The 23,750-nt window shown below is 37.4% G+C and overlaps 2 protein-coding genes across 2 annotated transcripts in view; both read left to right on the forward strand.

Annotated features, from left to right (window-relative positions):
• Positions 1-2,112, forward strand: LOC123874976 (63 kDa chaperonin, mitochondrial-like). The gene has a single exon (XM_045920571.1). The coding sequence runs from the start codon at positions 70-72 to the stop codon at positions 1,870-1,872; it is 1,803 nt and encodes a 600-aa protein (XP_045776527.1). The 5' UTR covers positions 1-69; the 3' UTR covers positions 1,873-2,112.
• A 195-nt stretch (positions 2,113-2,307) lies between these two features.
• LOC123874983 (claspin-like) overlaps positions 2,308-23,750 on the forward strand; it is a 32,926-nt gene continuing 11,483 nt past the window's right edge. The window contains exons 1-15 of the mRNA XM_045920585.1: positions 2,308-3,072; positions 3,342-3,488; positions 4,226-4,431; positions 4,684-5,654; positions 5,763-5,943; positions 6,123-6,763; positions 7,428-7,663; positions 7,807-8,443; positions 8,695-8,798; positions 9,047-9,246; positions 9,771-9,886; positions 10,785-10,906; positions 11,765-11,962; positions 12,351-12,518; positions 14,851-14,925. Coding sequence (XP_045776541.1) covers positions 2,536-3,072; positions 3,342-3,488; positions 4,226-4,431; positions 4,684-5,654; positions 5,763-5,943; positions 6,123-6,763; positions 7,428-7,663; positions 7,807-8,443; positions 8,695-8,798; positions 9,047-9,246; positions 9,771-9,886; positions 10,785-10,906; positions 11,765-11,962; positions 12,351-12,518; positions 14,851-14,925 — 4,539 coding nt within the window. The 5' untranslated portion in view covers positions 2,308-2,535. The remainder of the gene's footprint in view (positions 3,073-3,341; positions 3,489-4,225; positions 4,432-4,683; positions 5,655-5,762; positions 5,944-6,122; positions 6,764-7,427; positions 7,664-7,806; positions 8,444-8,694; positions 8,799-9,046; positions 9,247-9,770; positions 9,887-10,784; positions 10,907-11,764; positions 11,963-12,350; positions 12,519-14,850; positions 14,926-23,750) is intronic.

Consider the following 23,750-nt stretch of genomic DNA (forward strand, 5'->3'; position numbering starts at 1 on the left):
TGTAAGTGTAAACCGACAAATAAAACTGGCTAAAAACAATTTCAAAAAGATAATATTCCAATTTCAAAAATGTACAAGTACAACGGTTTGAAAATTAATACAATCTGTCATGAAAAATATCAATTTCTGATTATACTGTTAATTTTAATGTGCAATTTTTTCATTATGTACAAATTACGAAAAATTGTAGCAAAATCAAATTTAAAATATGGCACTTTGATATTATCACATCGTAAATATGCAAAAGAAGTACGATTTGGACCGGATGTTCGATCAATGATGTTACAAGGAGTAGATATTTTAGCAGATGCTGTAGCTGTTACAATGGGACCTAAAGGGCGGAACGTAATTTTAGAACAGACGTTCGGTCCTCCAAAAATCACTAAAGATGGAGTAACCGTTGCAAAGGGAATAGAATTAAAAGATAAGTTTAAAAATATTGGCGCAAAACTTGTTCAAAATGTAGCAAATAAAACCAACGAAGAAGCTGGGGATGGAACTACAACAGCTACAATACTAGCCAGAGCGATTGCAAGAGAAGGTTTTGACAGCATTACAAAGGGAGCTAACCCCATTGAAATCCGAAAAGGAATCATGTTAGCTGTAGCAACAGTTACAGAAGAACTAAAGAAAATATCAAAACCTGTTAAAACATCTGAGGAAATAGAACAGGTTGCCACGATATCTGCCAATGGTGACAATAGCATAGGAAAACTTATAGCAAGTGCTATGAACAGAGTTGGTAAAGATGGTGTTGTAACTGTTAAAGACGGTAAAACATTGGATGATGAATTAGAAATAATTGATGGAATGAAGGTCGAACAAGGTTATGTATCCCCCTACTTTATTAACTCTACCAAAGGTCCACGGGTTGAATATAATGATGCATTGATTCTTTTTTCTGATAAAAAGATATTTAATGCTAATCAGATTGTGCCTGCTTTAGAAATTGCCAATAATCAAAAAAAACCTTTAATAATAATCGCTGAAGATTACGAAGGTGAACCAATATCAGTTTTGGTAGTAAATAAGCTAAAAATTGGATTACAAGTTGCTGCTATTAAGGCACCAGGATTTGGAGAATATAGAAAAAATACGTTGATTGATTTAGCTATTGCAACTGGCGGTGTTATCTTTGAAGACAATGAAAATTTAATACGCTTAGAGGATTGTCAACTTGAGAGTCTGGGAAAAGTTGGTGAGGTTATAATTACAAAAGATTCAACTCTATTATTGAAAGGACAAGGGGATAAAGCAGAAATAGAACAACGTATTGAACAAATAAGAGCAGAATTTGAAGAAGAAAAAAGTGAATTTGAGAGAAACAGATTATTGGATCGTATTTCTAGACTTAAATGTGGAGTGGCGGTATTACGAATTGGAGGTTGCAGTGAAGTTGAAGTAAATGAAAAAAAAGACCGTGTTAATGATGCTCTTAATGCCACACGAGCAGCAGTCTCAGAAGGAATTGTGCCTGGTGGTGGCGCCGCTCTTGTACGATGTATACCTGTACTAGAAAGTCTTAAACCATGTAATTCTGATCAAGCAATTGGAATTAATATAATTAAAAAAGCCCTTTGCACTCCTTGTTTAACAATAGCTCGTAACGCTGGCTTCGATGGGTCTGTGGTTGTATCCAAAATTAAAAATTTAGACACAAATTATGGATACGATGCTCTTAACAACGAATACGTTAATATGATTGAAAAGGGTATTATAGACCCAACGAAAGTAGTTCGAAGAGCACTAACTGATGCTAGTGGAGTTGCGTCACTATTAACTACAGCAGAAGCTGTTATTTGTGAAGTAGCAAGCGAAAGTGTGAATTCTCCGACTTTAGGACCGAATACCCCAGGTGTTACTATTTATTAATATTTCTTGTGTGAATAAATTATTTAAAATAACTGCAATAAGTTCTTCATAGTTATTAAATTGATGTGAATAATATAACTAAGTAGTTATATCAGCAAGAGATTTTTCATAATTTTATGAGCTGCTGTTATTTTGTACACGACTGACTAAGTAATTTGTGCAGATCTGAGATCACGTGCCAGCAAAGAGTATGTAATCACTACTTTATATGCCAGAAGCACCTGCTGCTCCTACAGGCATAACGTTTTGGAGTTTGAGTTAGCGGAGGTGTGTGGGGTGTAGGAAGGGTGTAATGACGTGATGTGAGTGTGAGCTACTTGCATGGGACCACCACTCGTCGCATGTCATCGGGAGAGTCAAAAAGACTACAATCCAGAGCCGCAAAGCGAGTTAAAAAAGGAGACAGAAATTGACATTGACCGACTGACTGACAAATGACAGACAAATGTGACAAATTAAATAATTAAATAAAAGGCGCCAAATGTATTATTTGGTTAAGTATTTACCAAAAAATTAAACAATACTGTTAAATATTATCATTCAAGTAAAGTAAATGTTGACTTTAACATGTTCAGTTATAATTATTAATTAAAAGGGTAAAAGTATGAACAAGAACTTCTTTGATATTCCTTCGTTTGGTAAATTCAACTAAAACTTTTTACCATGTCTGCAAATTATGAGATTTTGATGCTTTCATCGCAATCACAAGCTCGTGAGAGTTTTGAAGATGTTCAAGAAGAAACAGAAGAAGGCCAAGGCTCTAAAAACCTCAATAGTAGCGATGATGAAGCGGGGCTGGTTTCATGTAAAAGAAAACGAACTATGAATTTTTCTGACAGTGAAAGCGATTTGGAGAAAGAAATTAATAATGTAGAACATAACATCATATCACCGAGTAAATCTGAAGATATTGTTCAAGACAGAAGCAGGCCACTCAACAGTAAATCTAAGAAATCTAGGATAAAACACATTGATACTTCTGAAAGTGAAAATAGTTCTTTGGAAGATAAAGGCATACAGAAAAAGTCTATCAGAGCTGAAGACAAACTGAAGAAGCTCAAAGACAAGTTCAAAGGTTTGATTTCTCACCATACAAAGGGTTCACAAGAAGTAGATACACATTCCATCGAAAAATTACCCAAGACTGATGAGAATAGTGAAAACTCTGATGAAGAGGTGTCTTGCTTGAAAATAAAACAGGTATTTGTTTCTTAACTGTAACTGAGTTGACATTGATAATGCAAAATGCACATGACTTTGTCCATGTAGGCTTAAAAGTCCTGTGGGAACTCTTTGATTTCCCAAGATAAAATATTGCCTATGTCAACCCCTAGGATGCAAGCTATCCCTGTACCAAATTTCGTTAAAATCAGTTAAATGGATGGGCCGTGAAAACTAAGCAGACAGACAGACACTTTTGCATGTCTAATATTATTATGGATTATTTTACAGTATTTGAATGATTTCAGAAAATAAAAAAGTCAGCCTATTCAATGAATTCCATATGTGACCCAGATACCTCAGATGAGGAAAGCAACCCTAGACCAATGCATAAACAAAGATCCAAACAGCACAAACCTAGAAGTACAAAGCCTACATCACCAAAGCCAATGAGAGTAAGTAGTGTTTAAGAAAAACCAACAAGATATCAGGAGGTGGTACTGATGATATTATATGAAAAATATTTAGGATATGTTTAAACTTTTGAAGCTCTTCTCTTTCCCAGATGGATGAATGTGATAAGTTTTACTACCACTTACATTTATCTGTATACATCTCACATATTATGAGCAGGTGGTCACTTACAGTTAAGTGACATTGTTCTACCCCTTAATAATTGCTTGTTGAAATCTAGTGGGAACACCACCAAAGGGAGTTAGTTGGGTTCACATTTTTCATGTGTTTGGAAAAAAGATAGGCACACCATGGCACTGTGGACATCCATAAAAATCCATCAAAATATATTTTTTTTTCAGTTTCATGTCTCACTTATCTCTTTTCCATGTTACCCTTTTTTATTCATTGAGATTTAGGAGGGATCAAATCAGTGTTTACTTTTTATTTAGTGTTACTAGCTAATACCCAGCATGTGTTGTAACGCAACTCGCGCGCCACCGGTTGTATGTTAAACCTCGCAAGTCCCAACAACAACTGTACAAAGTTTCAACCCAATGAACAAAACACAAATGTCTTGATAACAAACAGACAAACTTAACATTATTTATTTGTATTAAATAAGGTAACTTTGAATGGATTAGAAGTCTCATTGCACAATACCTAATCCATAAAATTGATATGGGAGAAAAATTAATATTTTTAAAACATAATATTATGAAACTCAATTTTTTCACAGATGTCAGCAAAACAAGCAATGGAAAACATGCACAAAATAAAGAGTGAATCCAATCGGATGCTACGAGAGAAACAAGTCTCTTTACCATATCACAGACCAAAGGCTTTGTCACTCAAAGATATCATGAGCAAAAGGAAGCCTGCAGTCACATCTGATGGAAAGGCACTCCCTATTAAAATGAACAATGAACAGCTTAAACAATATGTGTAAGTGTATAATAGTGTGTTAGTGTGTACTTAGCTAAGCAGTATTGCAGTTAAATGATGTATATGTAATTTTTCAAGCAATGACCCAAATATTACACAAATTATAGTACAAATTAAAACCAAATAATTTGTACTACATTATGGCAAATATATTCCGTTTTAATAAATACGTAATAATGAACAGACTGACAGCCAATTTTATTTTTTTGGTTTATAAAGATAAGATATTGTAGTATAATATTATCATTTCAGATTATTGTTAGAGCAAAGACAAAAAGAAGTGATAGAGTTATGTAAAAGTGACACTGAAGAAGAAGAAGAAGAAGATTGTCCAGAAGATGAAGCAAGTGTTAAAAATGACATCTCTACAACCAATGTTGTAAAAGAACCAATTTTAGAACATACAAATGTAGGACACGTTGCTAAAGGGGATGTTAGTATTTCCAATGAAATAAGCTGTATTGAAACTGATGTCCAAGAAAATATTAAGACTGTAAATATTGATGTTGAAAAACAAGCTTCCAAAGAGACAGAATCTTCAAATATGGATGTTGTTGAAGAATATACCGAAACTGACATTAAGGATAGTTCAAGAAGTGAGAAAGAACCGAGAAGTAGCATAATAGAGGCAGAAACTATAAATGAGCCTCCAAATATGGATATAGATAAAAAATATAATGAGACTGAAGTTAAGAATACTTCAGGAAGTGAGAAGGAACAAGGAAGTGTCATAATTGAGACAGAAACTGTAAATGAGCCTCCAAATATGGATATGGATGAACATACTGAGACTGAAGTTAGGAATAGTGCTGGAAGTGAGATAGAACAGGAAAGTGTCATGGAAACAAAAACTGTAAATGAACCTCCCAATGTGGATGTTGTTAAAGAACTTACCGAAACTGACGTTAAGAATAGTTCAATAAGTGAGAAAGACCTGCAAAGTGCTATTACACCACTAGAATTATCTGAGAATCAACCAGTTAAGGTACCTGGACGAAATACAGAACAAGACAGCCAAAATATGGAATTGCATTATGATTCCGAAAAAGCAGGATTAATTCAAGAGAGTGAACAAACTAAAGACTATATTTCAGAAGTTCCTTCCACTAGAAAAGAGAAAGAACGAATTGAATCTCCGCAAAATGACAATGATGAATTTTTAGACAGTGATTTTAATTATGATGAAATCGATAAACTGATTGAAAATGCGAAAATTCCAAATGGTATGGTAATTAATAGCCTAGTAGTATAAAATCATCACTAAAGCTCGTAATATACTCTACACATACTCTATACATATACTCGTAATATATCAAACATCATATTTTCAGATGGTGTACAAAAATTATCTGCCCCAAAACTGATGGGAGCTCCTGGTATGGTTATTGATTTAGACTCTACTGATCCACTGGCCCCAAAACAGCTAACTGGTGTAGACCTCTTAAAAGAGAGATATACATATTTTGCCAAACTAAAGTCATTAGAAGACATGGAAAAGGACAGAGAGAAAAAGTAAGTGGTTTAATAATGCTCAAAGCCTAAACTAAATCGATAGGTTTAACAGTAGTGCCATCCTTTGTACACCTTTGTTACAAAAAGACAACACTTTGTTTCCAACTATCAGCACTAATATCACATTAAATTTACTATCACCATGATAATAATAATTGTTGTGTTTTTTTCCTATAAAGATTCAAACCAGGCGTTCAGCATCTCAAACTGAAACAAGAATTAGAGGAACAAATAGCGGAACAGCGATCAATGGAATGGGAAAAACGTCTTGAAGAAGAGAAACGTCTTAAATCTGAAATTAATGACCATGTATCAGATGACGATATAGAAAAGCTTGAAGCTAAGTTAGAAGAGAACAACGAAAAAGTGGATGGTGAGGAAGTTGATAATGAAATGTTTGAAGGCGAAGAAGAGCCCATAGAAGATGATATAATATTGGAAGATAAACCAAAAAAACGAAACCCGATGGTTGATGATGAAGCCGAGGAATCCGAATGTGATGATGAAATTCCTGGTGACGATAATGAACAAGATGTTGAAATGAACAACGGTGAAGCAGATGATGGTGATGAAGCGGATTTAGAAGATGGTGACGACGATGATGAAACTAGTGACAGTTCTTCGGAATCTGAAGAGGAATGTGAAAGTAAACCTAGAAAAGGCAGAATATTGAAGGCCTTTGAAGACTCCGATGACGAATCTGCTGTTGTTGATAATCAACTTAAAAATAAAGAAGTAAGCTGTGAAATGACGGAAAATGTAGTTAATGAAGTCGCTTCTAAGAAAATCCAGGACACTGAAACTATTAAAGATAGTCAAGGTAATAACAACACAACATACAATAATTATTTTATTGACATCTTCAGAATTCAGTAATTTTATATTTAAAAATATCAATTTTTTTTTATTTTTTTTCTTCTTTAAATCTGGCTTTACTCTGATTAGCCAATGTCAAGTTTGTGATATTTTCAAGTTATTGAATTTATACAAGTATGGACTCCGTCTGCGCCGGCGCCCGCCGACATACGCGCCCCTTTAGAGCGCTTCCCAGTCAGTTCCACCACCAAAAAACACCAACTAACACAAAAACCAGCCACTCTTAACAAAAAAAAACACTCCAAACAAGCACAGCACGCGCGCCAGCAAACGCCATCACAGACGAAGTCCATCAATCTTTTAACTAATACAAATTAATGTTATGTATTGTGTTCGTCGTTCTATTTTATCTGTGCATTCGTGTATGTTTGATCCGATTGAGTTGAAACTTTGTAAAGTTTTTATTGACAAATGTGTTAAGATTTCTGACTTAGAACTATCTCGTGCAATATATGGCGCGTGAGTCACAAATGCTCTCTGACTTAGACCCATCTCGTGTCTCGTATGGCGCGTGAGTCGCAAATCGCAATGCAACGCATATAGTGTCTTGTACTAAATAAAATTAAAGATGCCAAAATGTAAAGATCTTGACATTAATTTTCTTTCAGACGATGAACTGCAGTTAGCTCAAGGAAACAAATCTTCCGAAGATTTGTTCAGCACCCAAGAATCTGACAAACCAAATCTAGTGGTAGCTGCTTTAACTAAAACTAGTGAAGATAATGCAAGCACTGACTTGGGCACTCAGACCTTTTCAATTTTGGATTCATTGGGAGCTAATCAAACATTGGATCTTAACTCACAGAATAAAACAGCTGTTTGTAGAACACAGACCATAGGCGATGTAAGTGTTATGAGTAGAATTATCATTAGGTTTTTGGATTCCTTTGTTTCATTGTCTCAACTAAAATTGGTATTTATCTAAAAGTGACTACCTATCTATTCTTCTTCTTATTTATTTAATTATGATAAAAGTACTCTTTTTAGGACTTGAACTTATTAGTCAAAATGTGTCCCGGTATATCTGACAATCTTATGACAACTCAAAACGCACCGCCACAATTTTCACAAACCCAGGAAATCGGAGATGACGTTGTAGCATTATGCACTGGAAAATTTTACGATAACCCATTCTTATCGCTAGATAAACCAACAACGTTTAGTTCTCCAGTAAAACTTCTAGAAACTTCCCAATCACAAGAATTTGGTGACGATGTTGCAGCACTTTGTACAGGAAAATTCTATGATAATCCTTTCGTATCACAATATGGTGATCATAGTGATATCAACAAATCGGAAACTTTAAAGACAACTCAAAAACTAAAAGAAGATAAAGATTTAGTAAATCCAAACAATGAAAAAGAACAAAAATTAAATTGTAAAAATGTTGAGAAAACTATTTTAAATTCAATACTTGAAGAGCTAGATGGACCAGATTTTGAAGAACCTAAAAATAAGTATTTTGCAAGTGATACTCCATCAGATAAAATTGATGTAGGTTACAGTCAGGTAAAGAAGAAATTGGTGATTGATTCCGATGATGAAACGAATGATGGTGCTTCTCAGAAGAAAAATAAGAAGCAAAAGAAAAGGAAAGCGGAAGAGAGGGCATTGCAGATATCAGGTATATATAACAGAATCAAGTACAAAAACATCGGTAACTGTGTTCAACACTGAGTGATAGCCACCAGCTCATTTGACATTGGTTGCTCTACATTGCTGCTTCACTGAGTGATTTTAAAATAATTTATCATAGAAAACCTTCAATGGGTTAAAAATGGATATCATTGAGTGTACAACACAGCTGATCAGATAGATAGATTCAAATTTCTCAATTCTGTTCATTTTCATTTCGATACGATTTTTGTATTTAAGATGATGAAGAAGAAGAAATACTAGATGAAGAACAGAGTGATATTGAGTCTGATATCAATGAAGAGGAAGAAAGGATTGTAGAATATGATTCAGAGGAAAATGAGGTAAGTTTTATGTTTCTAGTGAAAAATTCTCCTTGAGTATGACTTGAAATGCCTCCAGGCAGCGGCCCGCGACATTTCGTTAGTTTTTTTTTTATAAAAAATAGGGAGCAAACGAGCTGGTGGGTCACATTTGCAGTACCAGAGGTACCGTCGATGCGTTGCTGGCCTTTCAGGAATTTGTTACTCTGCCCCTTGAATGTTGTAATCTAGTAGATAACAAGCTTTATACATTACACTCTGCGTTGCAGGTGGAAGTGCAACAAAAAACGTTAAAGAAGAAGCGTGTAGGTGCATTCTTCGAGAATGAAGCCGAACTAACTTCGGAAGACGAGTGGGTGGGCTCCGGAGACGAAGATGAGAGGGGACTGGATAGGATGGAGCGCGAGGAGGGCGATGATGAGACCTTCCACCAGGGAAAATTGCAGAGGGAGCTTGGACAGATTCATATGTGAGTAGACTCAGAAATAAGACACAGACGCATACCCAAAAGACTTAAAAATAAATTGTGCGGGGGAGGGGGACGGGGGCACACACACATATCCATACTATATTAATATTATAAATGCGAAAGTGTGTCTGTCTGTCTGTCTGCTACCTTTTCACAGCCCAACAGTTTAACCAATTTTGACGAAATTTGGTACATGGTTAGCTTATATCCCGGGGACGGACATAGGCTACTTTTTATCCCGGAAAATCAAAGAGTTCCCAAGGGAATCCGCTCCCCATCCGCTTAAGCGATTTGTATGAAATTTGGTACCGAAGTAGCTTGCGTCCCTGTAATTGACATAGGCAACTTTTTATCCCACGGGATTTAGTTCCCAAGGAATCTTTAAAAACCTAAATCCACGCGGACGATGTCGCGGGCATCCTCTAGTTAAAAATAACGGAAGAAGGACAAACAAATGCTTCCGTATTTATAATGTGGGTAGTGATTCTGTAATTATTTGAATGCTTATTATTTATTGTGTTTAGGCGAGAGGTACTCGACCAGGATAAGCGCGAAGTGCGAATGATACAAGAACTGTTGTTTGAGGATGGTGACCTTGGTGACGGGCATCGGCAACGGAAGTTCAGATGGAGAAACGCAGGTATAATAATAATACATAATATATATTATGTATTTTCAACCTTTTCCTACTTATAAACCCTATCCACGGTAAGAAGCTGTAGAGTAATCCCATACAAATGATATAGGCTCAGTAACAATTTTGAGGCAAGCCGAGATCTATTTCTGCTATTTTGCTCTAAAATAGCAGGCTATGTTACATCTGTTTAACCGATTCATATGAAATTTGCGTCCCGGAGATCAAAGAGTTCCCACTGGCTTTTAAATACCTAAATCTACGCGGATAAAGGATCTAGTAAGCCATAAAGCGATGTTTTTATTTATTTTTGTCAATTTTCAACTGTTTGTGTGCAACATGCCCTATCACACTTCACACTTCACACTAATATTATAAAGGCGAAAGTTTGTATTTGTGTGTGTGTGTGTGTGTGTGTGTGCGTGTGTGTGTGTATGTTTGTTACTCCTTCACGCCAAAACTACTGGACGGATTGGGCTGAAATTTAGAATGGAGATAGATTATACTCTGGATTAGCACATAGGCTACTTTTTATCCCGGAAAATCAAAGAGTTCCCACGGGATTTTTAAAAAACAACACGCGAACGAAGTCGCGGGCATCAGCTAATTTTTTATATTGTACTAGATGATGCCCGCGACTTCGTCCGCGTGGATTTAAGTTTTTTGAAATCCTGTGGGAACTCTTTGATTTTCCGGGATAAAAAGTAGCCTATGTGCTAATCCTGGATATTATCTATCTCCATTCCAAATTTCAGCCAAATCCGTTCAGTAGTTTTTGCGTGAAAGAGTAACAAACATACACACACACACATACAAACTTTCACCTTTATAATATTATAGTGTGAAGTGTGATATTCTGCCCACACAATATAAAATGTAGTGAAATCTGAGTAAAATATTACAGATGGAGAAGAGGAAACAGGCACAAATCCAGATGAATTTTTGGATACGCAAGAAGAAGAATTTGAGTCCGAGGAACAGTGGAGAAAGCAGAGGCACGAAAGGGAAATGTTTTTAAAGAAATTGGTAAGTAGTGCCTCTGGTAACAAATAGATTATAAGTAGAGGTAGATTCGCTTTACTTCTTTTAGGTACGTTTGACGATTCAATAGCACTTGTAAGAAAATTGTTTGAATGAGAATCTTAATATTATTAAATCTGAATGTACTGGAAAAGCGTTTAAGGATTAATGTGTCCGAATAGTTATGAATTAGACCGAGTCATGTGAGCGTGCATAATAATAATTATGCACGTGCATAATGTACGTGTATCAATCTTTGCTACCGCAGCCTAAAGAGATATTTGATACAGTCAGTTTTTTTTTATATTCACTATAGGTAAGCGCTTGACCACAATCACACCTGATGGAAAGTGATGATGTTGTCTAAGATGGGACGCGTTTACCTAGAAGGTGCCTATTCACTCTTGTTTTAAAGATACCCGGATTGTAATTGGTAGGAAACACAGATCGCGGAAGAGTATTCCAAACCTTAGCCATGCGTATGAGGAATGAAGACGCAAAACGTTTCGTGCGTGTAGATGGAATGTCAACGACATAAGGATGGAAACTCGCCCGACGTCTTGCGGTTCGGTGGTAAAATGGTGAAGGGAGGGTTATCTGCTAACTGACTGTATACTGATGTTTAGACAGCAATCCACACATTACCTGCATTCCTCCAAGCAGGTTTCTTCACGGCGTTTTCCTTCACCGTTAAAACCCTGAATATTTGCAAAAAAGTAAGGGAGGAAGTTGCCCGGGAACTAAAACTGGGACTCCAATCCCCCGAATAGGAAAGCCGAAATCTTAACTACTAGGCTACCACGCCTACGTAGGTGTGCGTGTAGACTAAAGCATGTTTTAAAATAAAGTTTTATTCAATTCCAGCAAGACAAAGATGAAGAAATATTAGACATAAATATTAATAGTACGGCAATTGTCAAAGCAAATCTTTGCTCTAGAAGTATGTCGATGTTGCTCTCTAAAAGTAAAGGTGATACGACTGAAAAAGATGGCATTGTAGTTGCAGAGAAGAAACCTGCTAAAGATATACCCAGTCCGAAAAAGGCTTTCACGATATTTCAGGTAACTATAATTTGATTTTATTGAAGTTTTATGTATACATTTTACATTAAATTTGATCACAATAAAACTGCTTTTTTGAATATTGGGGCTCTCACATTTTTTCTAGGCAAGAGCGCTCCCATCTTATACTGCATCATCACTTGCCAGCATGTCTGGTTGCAGCCAAGCGCTAGTCTATAAATTAAAAAAAAATCATTAAAGGCCAATTAATTATTATTGATATAATAATAGCAAATTAAGATTTTGATTCCTTGTATATCATAGACTTCCGCATAGTAACGCCTGCTTCTATACAATATTTCGTCAAAGGTCTACTTTAAAGTAAATTAAAACATACAGTAGTCGATGAGCTATACTATAACAGAAGTTGATGTTTATTATTTTACAGCAAAACTACCACGGTTCATTACTGACCCGCGGTCGCGGTGCTCTCGCTCGACTGGCCGCGCTAGCTACCCCACTGGCAACAGACAATGACGACGCACCGAAAGTCGTCACCTCGATCAATAGACGCAACTTCGTCTTCACTGCATTGTCGCAGGAGGAAAAGCCAAAGGTACATCAAGCAATCTATATTCGCGATAAAACTGCCACGGTTTATTACTGACACGCGGTCGAGACGCACTCGCTACCCCACTGGCAACAGACAATGACGACGCACCGAAAGTCGTCACCTCGATCAATAGACGCAACTTCGTCTTCACTGCATTGTCGCAGGAGGAAAAGCCAAAGGTACATCAAGCAATCTATATTCGCGATAAAACTGCCACGGTTTATTACTGACACGCGGTCGAGACGCACTCGCTACCCCACTGGCAACAGACTATGACGACGCACCGAAAGTCGTCACCTCGATCAATAGACGCAACTTCGTCTTCACTGCATTGTCGCAGGAGGAAAAGCCAAAGGTACATCAAGCTATCTATATTCGCGATAAAACTGCCACGGTTTATTACTGACACGCGGTCGAGACGCACTCGCTACCCCACTGGCGACAGACAACGACGACGCGCCGAAAGTTGTCACCGCGACCAATAGACGCAACTTCGTCTTCACTGCATTGTCGCAGGAAGAAAAGCCAAAGGCATAACAAGCTCTGTTCATTCGCGATAAAACTACCACGGTTCGTTACTGACCCGCGGTCGAGGCGCACTCGCTACCCCACTGGAGATAGACAACGACGACGCGCCGAAAGTCGTCACCGCGGCCAATTGACACAACTTCGTCTTCACTGCTTTGTCGCAGGAGGAAAAGCCAAAGGTACCTTTGGCTTTTCCTCCTGCGACAAAGCAGTGAAGACGAAGCTTTCTACATCCGATATAAAACTACCACGGATCGTTACTGACCCACGGTCGAGGCGCACTCGCTACCCCACTGGCGACTGACAACGAAGACGCGCCGAAAATTGTCATCTCGATCAATAGACGCAACTTCGTCTTCACTGCATTGTCGCAGGAGGAAAAGCCAAAGGTATAACAAGCTTTCTACATCCGCAATAAAACTACCACGGTTCGTTACTGACCCGCGGTCGAGGCGCACTCGCTACCCCACTGGCGACAGACGCCGACGCGCCGAAAGTCGTCACCGCGACCAATAGACGCAACTTCGTCTTCACTGCATTGTCGCAGGAGGAAAAGCCAAAGGTATAACAAGCTTTCTACATCCGCAATAAAACTACCACGGTTCGTTACTGACCCGCGGTCGAGGCGCACTCGCTACCCCACTGGCGACAGACGCCGACGCGCCGAAAGTCGTCACCGCGACCAATAGACGCAACTTCGTCTTCACTGCATTGTCGCAGGAGGAAAAGCCAAAGGTATAACAAGCTTTCTACATCCGCAATAAAACTACCACGGTTCGTTACTGACCCGCGGTCGAGGCGCACTCGCTACCCCACTGGCGACAGACGCCGACGCGCCGAAAGTCGTCACCGCGACCAATAGACGCAACTTCGTCTTCACTGCATTGTCGCAGGAGGAAAAGCCAAAGGTATAACAAGCTTTCTACATCCGCAATAAAACTACCACGGTTCGTTACTGACCCGCGGTCGAGGCGCACTCGCTACCCCACTGGCGACAGACGCCGACGCGCCGAAAGTCGTCACCGCGACCAATAGACGCAACTTCGTCTTCACCGCTTTGTCGCAGGAGAAAAGGCCATAGGTACATCAAGCTCTCTATATCCGCGATAAAACTAATACGGTTCGTCGTTACTTACCCGTGGTCGAGGAGTACAATACAACAAGCAAACTGTTTCTTTTTAAATATAAATTATGTATCAGCTAGTATTTATATTTAAAAAGAAACAGTTTGTCTGCGTGGATTTAGGCTTTTCGATATCCCGTGGGAACTCTTTGATTTTCAGGGATAAAAAGTAGCCTATGTGCTAATCCAAGATATTATCTATCTCCATTCCAAATTTCAGCCAAATCCGTCCAGTAGTTTTTGTGAGAAGCAGTAACAAACATATGCACACACGTACACACATACACACAAACTTTCGCCTTTATTATTAGTCTTATGTATTAAGTATAATACATTATAATTGCATATTATAGTAAGATAAAAATTTCATAGTGTCACACTAATATTATAAAGGGGAAAGTTTGTGTGTGTGTGTGTGTGTGTGTGTGTGTGTGTGTGTGTGTGTGTGTGTGTGTGTGTGTGTGTGTGTGTGTGTGTGTGTGTATGTTTGTTACTCCTTCACGCAAAAACTACTGGACGGATTTGGCTGAAATTTGGAATGGAGGTAGATAATATCCTGGATTAGCACATAGGCTACTTTTTATCCCGGAAAATCAAAGAGTTCCCACGGGATTTTGAAAAACCTAAATCCACGCGGGCGAAGTCGCGGGCATCGGCTAGTAATATGTATATTTTTCCTTACAGATAACCAAACGCAAGGCAGATACAAATGCGAATACTCCGAAACAAGTGAAGAAAATGAAGACTGAAGAGCCTAATAAGCATTATAAGAGTATTTTATTTGATCACTTAAAGAGTTGATAAAATATAAAAATCATTTTATGTATTTAGACAAATCTTAGGATTATAATATTTAAATATCAAAAATTTTATGCTGAAAAACATGTTTTACTCAAGACTACGTTCTTAGGATAGTGAAAGCTTAATCAAAATATATTTAGTTGTTTCAGTGCTAGACAGTATTGTGAACCTGTAGGGCTAGCATATTTCTGCACATTATTTGACAGCTATAGGTGATCATAATCACAATTGCTTCTGATTTGCTGACACTTTCTCGCTATAGGCTAAAATTCGTTATTGTAGAAAGAATACTTTAAATTCAGCCTATGTGGTAATTCGGATTTATGCAATATCTGTATTCCAGTTTTTCTATTGATAAAATTTCACAAACCCGGTAAAGTTATGTGTACTTACCCTAACTAACTACCCTATTATACTATAGCGTCAGTCTGTATATTATTATAAGTGTAACATTTTTATATATTAAGACAAAAGTGTAATTAAAACATTCGCAAATGATTATTGAGTTTTTTATTATTTATTCAATTAAATTGCTAGAGATTAAAAAGGTTGTGAGAGGAAGGTGTTCAACAAAGCGTATGTAACTGTAAAAAGAAGTGCTAAAAAATATAAGTTTAAGTTATCCTGTTAAGGTACCATTAACTAGGTAGGTAACTGAAAGTTACAATTTCATCAAAATAGGTTTAATAATTTGAACTATTAAACTATAAACTTTACTTGAACAGAAGTGTATTTGAAGTAACACAAACTCGAATATGTAGGTAATTACAGAAAATAGTTCTTTACTTTTCGATTACAGGAAAACCTATTGGAAGTACATTATGGTTTTAAAATAGTAAGTTTCTAATTAATATTGTGCGTACAGGCTTACATATTCTTCGTACGGAACTCTATTCAGGTGAGTCCACCTCGCTTGCACTAGTTAGTCCATTTTTTAGGGTTCCGTACCCAAAGCAATGACATTAATAGGGCTCCGTAAAAACGGAGCCCTATTAATGTGACTCTGCTGTCTGTCTGTTTGTCCGTCCACGTGTCACAGGTCTCTAGCTCGTAGACGACATGAGTTACAAACCTATGGTATTTGGTGTAGAACGTTGAACCAAAACCAAATACATAATGAATAAAAAATTCAAATAAAGCATTTTTTAGCAGGGCTTCCATCCAAAAAGGAACTGATTGTTTTTTCTTACATGCATGTTTTTAACCGACTTAAAAAAAAGGAGGAGGTTCTCAATTCGTCGGAATCTTTTTTACTAGCATGTGGGGTATCATTAGTTAGAGCTCATTATTTATATTTTTTATATATTTTTATCTTAAAAAATAATAAGGAAATGGGGAGGCCGTTAAAAATGTTAGCTAAGACTATTTTTGTGATGGGGGCTATCTCAATAGCTAAACTAGTTAGGAATATGATATTTTGATATATTATGTACCATATGCTGAAAACAACGATTTTTAAAGTAGTTTGTAAGCTGTGACCAAAACCAACGAAAAATTTTTCAGTTTTTCTTGCGATGTTTCTTTAAATATTTCATACACCCTAAATATGATCCTCATAATTATGTACGGAGCCCTAAACGAGGAAGGCCCGACTCACACTTGACCAATTTTTTAAATAGCAAATGCTTGAAATACTTCTAAAGTTACCCGTCATAACAAATAAGCCTTGGTCAATTTTCCAGTTAAATGCTACTGGCAATATTTAAATATTAAAAAATAACTGTTTTGTTGGATGCACTGACAATCAGTTACATCCTTCCGTTCTTTTATCTCTGTCTCTCGTAACTCGTTTGATGACTGCACCCATCCTGTTCACTCCCGAGCTCACCCGCGCGTCCTTCAGTCCGCCGAGTTTTCTTGTCTCGTTCGACTTCAATCAATGCTTTTTTTCTATGGTGCGGGATAGTAGTGTGGCGTGAACAAATTTTCTAGTCAAGTAAAATACAAAACTCTGTCGAAGTACACCTGACAAAGGTAGTACTCAGTAAAATGGCGAATGAAAATAAAGAAATAAGTGATATCGTAAAGAAATGTAAAATCTTGCTTTTGGACATCGAGGGGACAACAACATCGATCAGCTTTGTTAAGGTAGGTCTAAAAGGCTGACCGGCCGGTGTTTTGTTTAAACACGTGAAAGTTTTATATCTTTTCTATTTCAGATTATTGTTTTGTATTTCAATTGTATTTTTCATGTTGTAAAGATCACGCCGAAATTCCTAGATTTATCTTTACTGAGAAATGCAAAATGGTCGCGTTTTCGGATTCGCAACATGGAGGACAAAATCAAAATGGTACCTTCTCCAAACTCCTTAAAAATTCATTAGCTATGATAATTTAAAGCTCTTGAATCGTGACTTTAGCAGACATATAATATATAAAGAAATCACACTCAAAATAGTAATGCGAATATGTATTAATTTTATCCAACTTGCACATGTTATTTATGTAAATAAAGGCGGTTTAATCACAGTTCATATTTATTACATGAGTAACATAATATTAATTTTGTAAAAGATTAAAGAACATTATAAAAAACGTGTTTTATAGAAATTCAATCAACGCCTACCGGCATAAACAGCTGTTCGGTGCAGCTGGCTCATGGCTGTTAAAAAATGTGGATTAACTGTCCTTCTCATACATACGTCATGTCCAGAGTGCTGTCTCTTTTGTGCTCGTCAAAAATGTATATCACGACAGAGATGCTAAATGTAATTGATGCTTTGTTTATTGCTGAGAATTTGTACAGAGCAAGGAGATTTTTAATGATTTCATAAATTATTTACTATATCGTTTTCCATTATAAACTCCGGCGTTTTATCAGTCGAAAGTGGATCTCTTTGTTCCATCGTAGTCCTTATGTGTGAGAAGATAAAAGTCATATTTGTTTGCAACTCTGTCGCTACGCTAGGTGTATTGTACCTGGGTCCGTTTTATCGAAAGCGAAATTCCGGCGCGACGCGTGGATAATGTAGGGTCCAATGGTCCAGTTTTTTTTGCTCAGTGCTTGTATTATTTATAATGCATTATAATGTAGGTAGGTATTATAGTGTGGTATGAGTAGGTACATTATTTGTGTCAATGCCCACCATTATTTAAATAACCCAGTTTTTACTCGTTTCTTTATCTGTGTACAGTGTACACTTACATTTTGCAACTCGTTAAAGATAGGGGTTGCTATGAGTATTGTTTAGTTACGAAATGTAATATGGATAGGTAGATAACAATTTATTTAAAGCGTAGGCTGCATTGGGAGCGAAGCGAAACGAAAAAGGGGGGGGGGGGAGGTACGTCATAGGTACGAGGAGGAAATAACCACAAAGGGGATGGCGGGGTCTTACATGGGGGACCCAGGACCCACCTACTAGGTGTGTTTTCTACCTAAACCTACCTTTCTAACCTAAAAATATACAAACGTATATTCGTTTTAAAAAAACATGCGTCTGGCAAGAAAAACTGTTTCGGGGCATCGAAAGACCCTCTAGGACGCGGCTATAAACTCATCTGTGTTCTATCAGGTCGGCACGTTTCAAATTAAGCCAACTCTGTATTTCTCCTACTTGCTTATTCGCACGCTTTGCGACTATTTGAAAATGGAAAACAAAAATACTGCAGGTTTATACTTACTCACCTAGTATGAACTATCCGCATCTCTGAACTGGCCTTACAGCAACGCGCGGACTAGAATGCGATATGGTGCGAATTTGGGGATGTAGCGCGCAATTCCTAATTCCCGATGGATGACCGAATATTATAATATTTTATTTGATTGGATGACAGTGCAATGCAGTTAAAGATTAAAGCGGTTAACTTGATTGGGCTGTATGTCATTTTAATTAAGTCTAAATCGCTTGGTGATACAAGTGAGATGGCAACTAGCCTGGGCCGAATCAGACCAAACCGGAGACAATTTAAAAATTAGATATAAACCAAATTTTCCCTGTCGATCGACAGATCGATCAGGATCGAACTTCAGATCTCCCACTTAAAAATACCATTGCTTTAACTACTGCGCCAGTGAGGTCGTCAGAGAGAATGAGGAGGATGGATTTTAAATTGAACATATAAAAACCGGTCAAGTGCGAGTCGGGCCTCGCCCTTTTAGGGTTCCGTTTTCCGTATACTATAATTATGAATATCATCCTTTGGGCGTATGAAATATTTCTTTTCTGAGCTAGAACATTGCTGTAAACCGTGAAAGAAAAACCCAAAAAAAAATTTGTTTGTTTTTGGATTTTGGTTGTTTTCATTATTTGCTTAAATACAGTAGGTATATGGTACATACTTATAACACAGTAGGTATATGGTACATACTACATAATATACCAGAATTTCATATTCCTAACTAGTACTTTCTGAGATAGCCCCCGTCACAAAAATTGGCTAAAACTGACATCTTTGAAGGTGCCGTCCCCCCCCCCCCCCCCCTCCCTCCCCCATCATTTCTTTATTTTTAAAGATAAAAATAAAATGAAAATATATTCCTACTCTACTCAATGGGCTCTAAACAATGATACCCCACATAGAGTGAGTTTTTGGTCAACATTCTACACCAAATTCCAATTTCATTTTCTGTAACTCATTTCATATACGAGCGAGAGACCTGTGACACGCGGACAGTCAGACGGCAGATTGACATTAATAGGACTCCGTTTTTATCCTTTGGATACAGAACCCTAAAAAGCATTTCTGATTCATCATCATGATCAACGCATCGCGGCGGCCCAAAACTGAGCGTGGATCTCCTCACAGAATGAGAAGGGTTACGCACTTTAGGTAGGACTTAAGTAGGGCAAAGAAAGTTATCAGTTTCTAAAGAAAGATTAAGTAGATAGGTTAGTAGGTACTTACCGCGGTAATCTATACTTGCCTCCAAGAAACCTTGGCTAGTACCTATAACGACAAGGATTAACATCATTTAATATTGAATGGGTAACGGCCGGTTCACACATGTCTCCGTTTTACTGTTCCGTTTTATCGTGTACGTTTTTTTTTCGTCGATGGCGTATGTAGTTGTATGAGCGACTTCACACATGGCACAGTATTCTGTATACAGTAAACAATATCGTTCCGTAAAAAAATGACATTCCGTTTTGTCATCGAATACTGGACGACGGAACAGTAAAAATATACGGATACGTAGAATTTTAACGGATAGATACTGTGTGCGTGGCGGGCGCTGTGTGCGGGGTGTAGGAGGGGGAGTGATACGACAGGTTTTGTTTGCCAATAACGTCGAATCTTCCTTCTCCGACGATAGTACCAATACAACACGACAGCGTCCATCCTTGTAGAATAGCGGCGGTATACTGCGAGTTTTCTGTTCACACATCGCATCCAGTAATGACGGATCCGTTGAACGTTATACGGTGCCTATGTGTGAACAGAGCATAAATTTATGACGTATCCGTTAAAAACGTACAAGTAAAACGGACTCGCATGTGTGAACGGGCCGTAAAGGCCTTAAAACGGTATAACGTGCGTTCCCAATCCCAATGAGTTCCTTGTAGGAAACACGCCCTAGTAGATCGATAAACATCTTTCAGCATGGCACAAAAACCTTTTTGTTGATACTATACGCATAATATCCATATCCATACTAATTATTATAAACGTGAAAGTGTGTCTGTCTGCTATCTTTTCAAGCCATCCGTTTAACCGAGTTTGATGTTTGGTGCAGGCATAGCTTTTATCCTAGGGACAGACAGACATAGGCTACCTTTTGTTTCGGAAAACCAAAGACTTCCGACGAGATTTTTAAAAACTTAAATCCATGTTAACGAAGTCGCGTCATACTCATTATAGATGGCTTGTATTCCAGAGATAGATAAAGGCTACTTTTTATCTTGAAAAATCAGAGTTCCCGCGGTTTAACAAAATGTCAAGTGCGACTCGGATTCGTACACGCTAGGTTCCGTACAAGAAATAACACTTAATTTATAGGGTTCCGTATTTGAAGGGTGCCAACGCGACGGGATCCTATTACTAAGCCTACGCTGTTATTTCTTGTATGATTATATTATTAAAAAAATTATGGCAGCAATTTTAAAAAAATTATTATTTTCTGTTATAGTGGCATACTCATTCTGAAAAAATTTGAACCATCCGTCCGTCTGTCGTCAATGTTAGGGCGCATTTTAATGATTACGAAGGATTCTTTCTACATATTATATCTATGTACATAATAGTTAGAATTTTGATCGAAAAATTAAGATAGCTGATTCGTGATTCACCCCAAATAATTCTCCTGTTGTTTTCAATATAATTGGAGCATAAAATATAACCTTTGGAAACAAAGTGGCTGTCCCTGCCAGGGCCGGTCGCTGTCTAGGCTATCCGGTTTGGACGACGGCGCAGTTCGTTCACCCACCCTGTCGCATCGTGTAGCGAGTTTCACTAGCATATCACGTTATGCTAAGTCGTTAAATTGTTTCTTTACCTTATCTATTTTTGTTTATAGTTCAAAGTTATAATTCAGTTGATTAGAGACCCATTCGGCGGTTATACCTCTTTTTAAATCGGGTTATTGATACCTCTTTTTAAATCGGGTAGCAAAAGTGACCCAAACAATTACAGGCCAATTTCAATTTTGCCAACACTGAGCAAGATATTTGAGAAAATCATGCTCAATCAACTGCTTCAGCATTTCAATTTTAATAAGCTACTCCATTCTGAACAGTATGGCTTCACTAAAGGTCGATCAACAACCGACGCGGCCGCAGTGCTGTTAAAGCATATATTCAATGCGTGGGAGGGGTCACAGAATGCCATTGGTATTTTCTGTGATTTATCCAAGGCATTTGATTGCGTTGAGCACGAGACTCTTTTAGTTAAATTGAGCCACTATGGAATCAAAGACACTGCGCTTGGTCTCATTGCGTCCTATCTTAGTGATCGTATTCAAACAGTATGTGTGAATGATGTGAAGTCATCCGGATCAGCCTCACTAATGGGTGTTCCTCAAGGCTCTATTCTAGGTCCTTTCATGTTCTTAGTATACATAAACGATTTACCATATGTAGTCCAAAATATTTGCGATATCGTACTATTTGCTGACGATACGTCTTTGATTTTTAAAGTCGATAGAAATAAGGACAATTTTGACGATATAAATGGTGCCATATCTCAGGTAACTCACTGGTTTACTGTAAATAATCTACTTTTAAATGCAAAAAAAACTAAGTGTATTGAATTCGCACTGCCCAATACCAAGAACACAAGTAACATTAATTTAAGGATAAATAATGATATTTTGAAAATAGAAGAGACTACTACATTTTTGGGGATAACCTTAGATGCGAAGCTGCAATGGGGCACCCATATATCAACTCTTGCTGGCAAACTAAGCTCTGCTGCTTACGCGGTTAGAAAGATTCGACAATTAACTGACGTGGAGACCGCAAAGATAGTATATTTTGCTTATTTTCATAGTATTATGTCTTATGGAATCTTAATATGGGGTAGAGCGGCAGATATTGGGAGAATTTTTGTATTACAAAAAAGGGCAATACGCGCAATTTATAACTTAAAACCACGCGATTCACTTCGAGAAAAATTTAAGGAAATAGGTATCCTTACCGTAGCCTCTCAATATATTTACAACAACATAATTTTTGTAAGACAAAATATTCTTAGTTACAAGAAGGTTGGCGATCTACACAACAGGCTGACTAGACACCGTAACAGGCTTGCGACTCCTACGCTCCGTCTCAGGAAGGTCCAAAAGTCATTTGTGGGAATGGGTATAATCTTCTATAACAAAATTCCTCAGTCAATTTTGGACTTGCCTTTACACAGGTTCAAAAAATCTATTAAAAATATGCTCTTGAGAAAAGCATATTATACTATCGAAGATTATGTAAATGATAAAAAAGCGTGGATTTAAACTTCGATTCGCTCCAGCAATGCGCAGGACTTCAATTGCTTTTATACATGGCATAATATTGTATATCAAATCTTTGAAAAGAGCAACCGCCGAGTTTCTTGCTGGTTCTTCTCGGTAGGAAAGGCATTCCGAACCAGTGGTAGATGCTTTTGACGATTCGAAAGAACTTGTAAAAGTCTAATTGAATAAAAACATTTTGAATTTGAATTTGAATTTGAATTTGAATACATTTCTAGTTGTTTAATTAACTTGGTAGTGGATGTAGGTTTTTAAGTCCCTTGGGAACTTTTTCATCTTCCGAGATAAAAATAGTCTATTATAGTAATAAGTCTATTATATCCATGCAAAAAATTACGTGAATCGCAGTATGCAAAATATGATACTGATAACTTATCACTCAAGTCCAAAAACACGCTCAATAGGATGACAAATAGCCAGACTTTTATAGGACATGGTAGGCTGAAGAGTATTAAACTTTAAACATTGATATTTGATAGCTTTGGAAAATCTTAAGGGTTCGGTAAATAGGGGATGAATAATTTAGCTACTACTATTGCTTAACTAAGTTCTATCCAGATTAACTTTGAAACTACAACTTCACGCGGGCGAAACCGCAAAGTACACCAAGATAGCAAGAAGAGTAGGAAGTAGTTGATTTTAGCATATCTGCGTTGTATGGCTCATCGCTGGAAATTGTGACCACTTTCCATTAATCAGAAATGATTGGTATTCGTTTAAGGTGGATTTGACGGGTCTGCTTGCGAAATTCAAATTTTATTTGGTTTTTCGCAATTTGTAAACTAATACGACAAAGCAAGGTCCAGTTTAAGAAATTAGCTCTAGTATCGACTGTAACTCGATACTAGAGCTAATTTCTTAAACTGGACCTTATCAAGTAAAG

The sequence above is a fragment of the Maniola jurtina genome, chromosome 19, assembly GCF_905333055.1.
Source record: "Maniola jurtina chromosome 19, ilManJurt1.1, whole genome shotgun sequence".
In the NCBI taxonomy this organism is placed as follows: Eukaryota; Metazoa; Arthropoda; class Insecta; order Lepidoptera; family Nymphalidae; genus Maniola; species Maniola jurtina.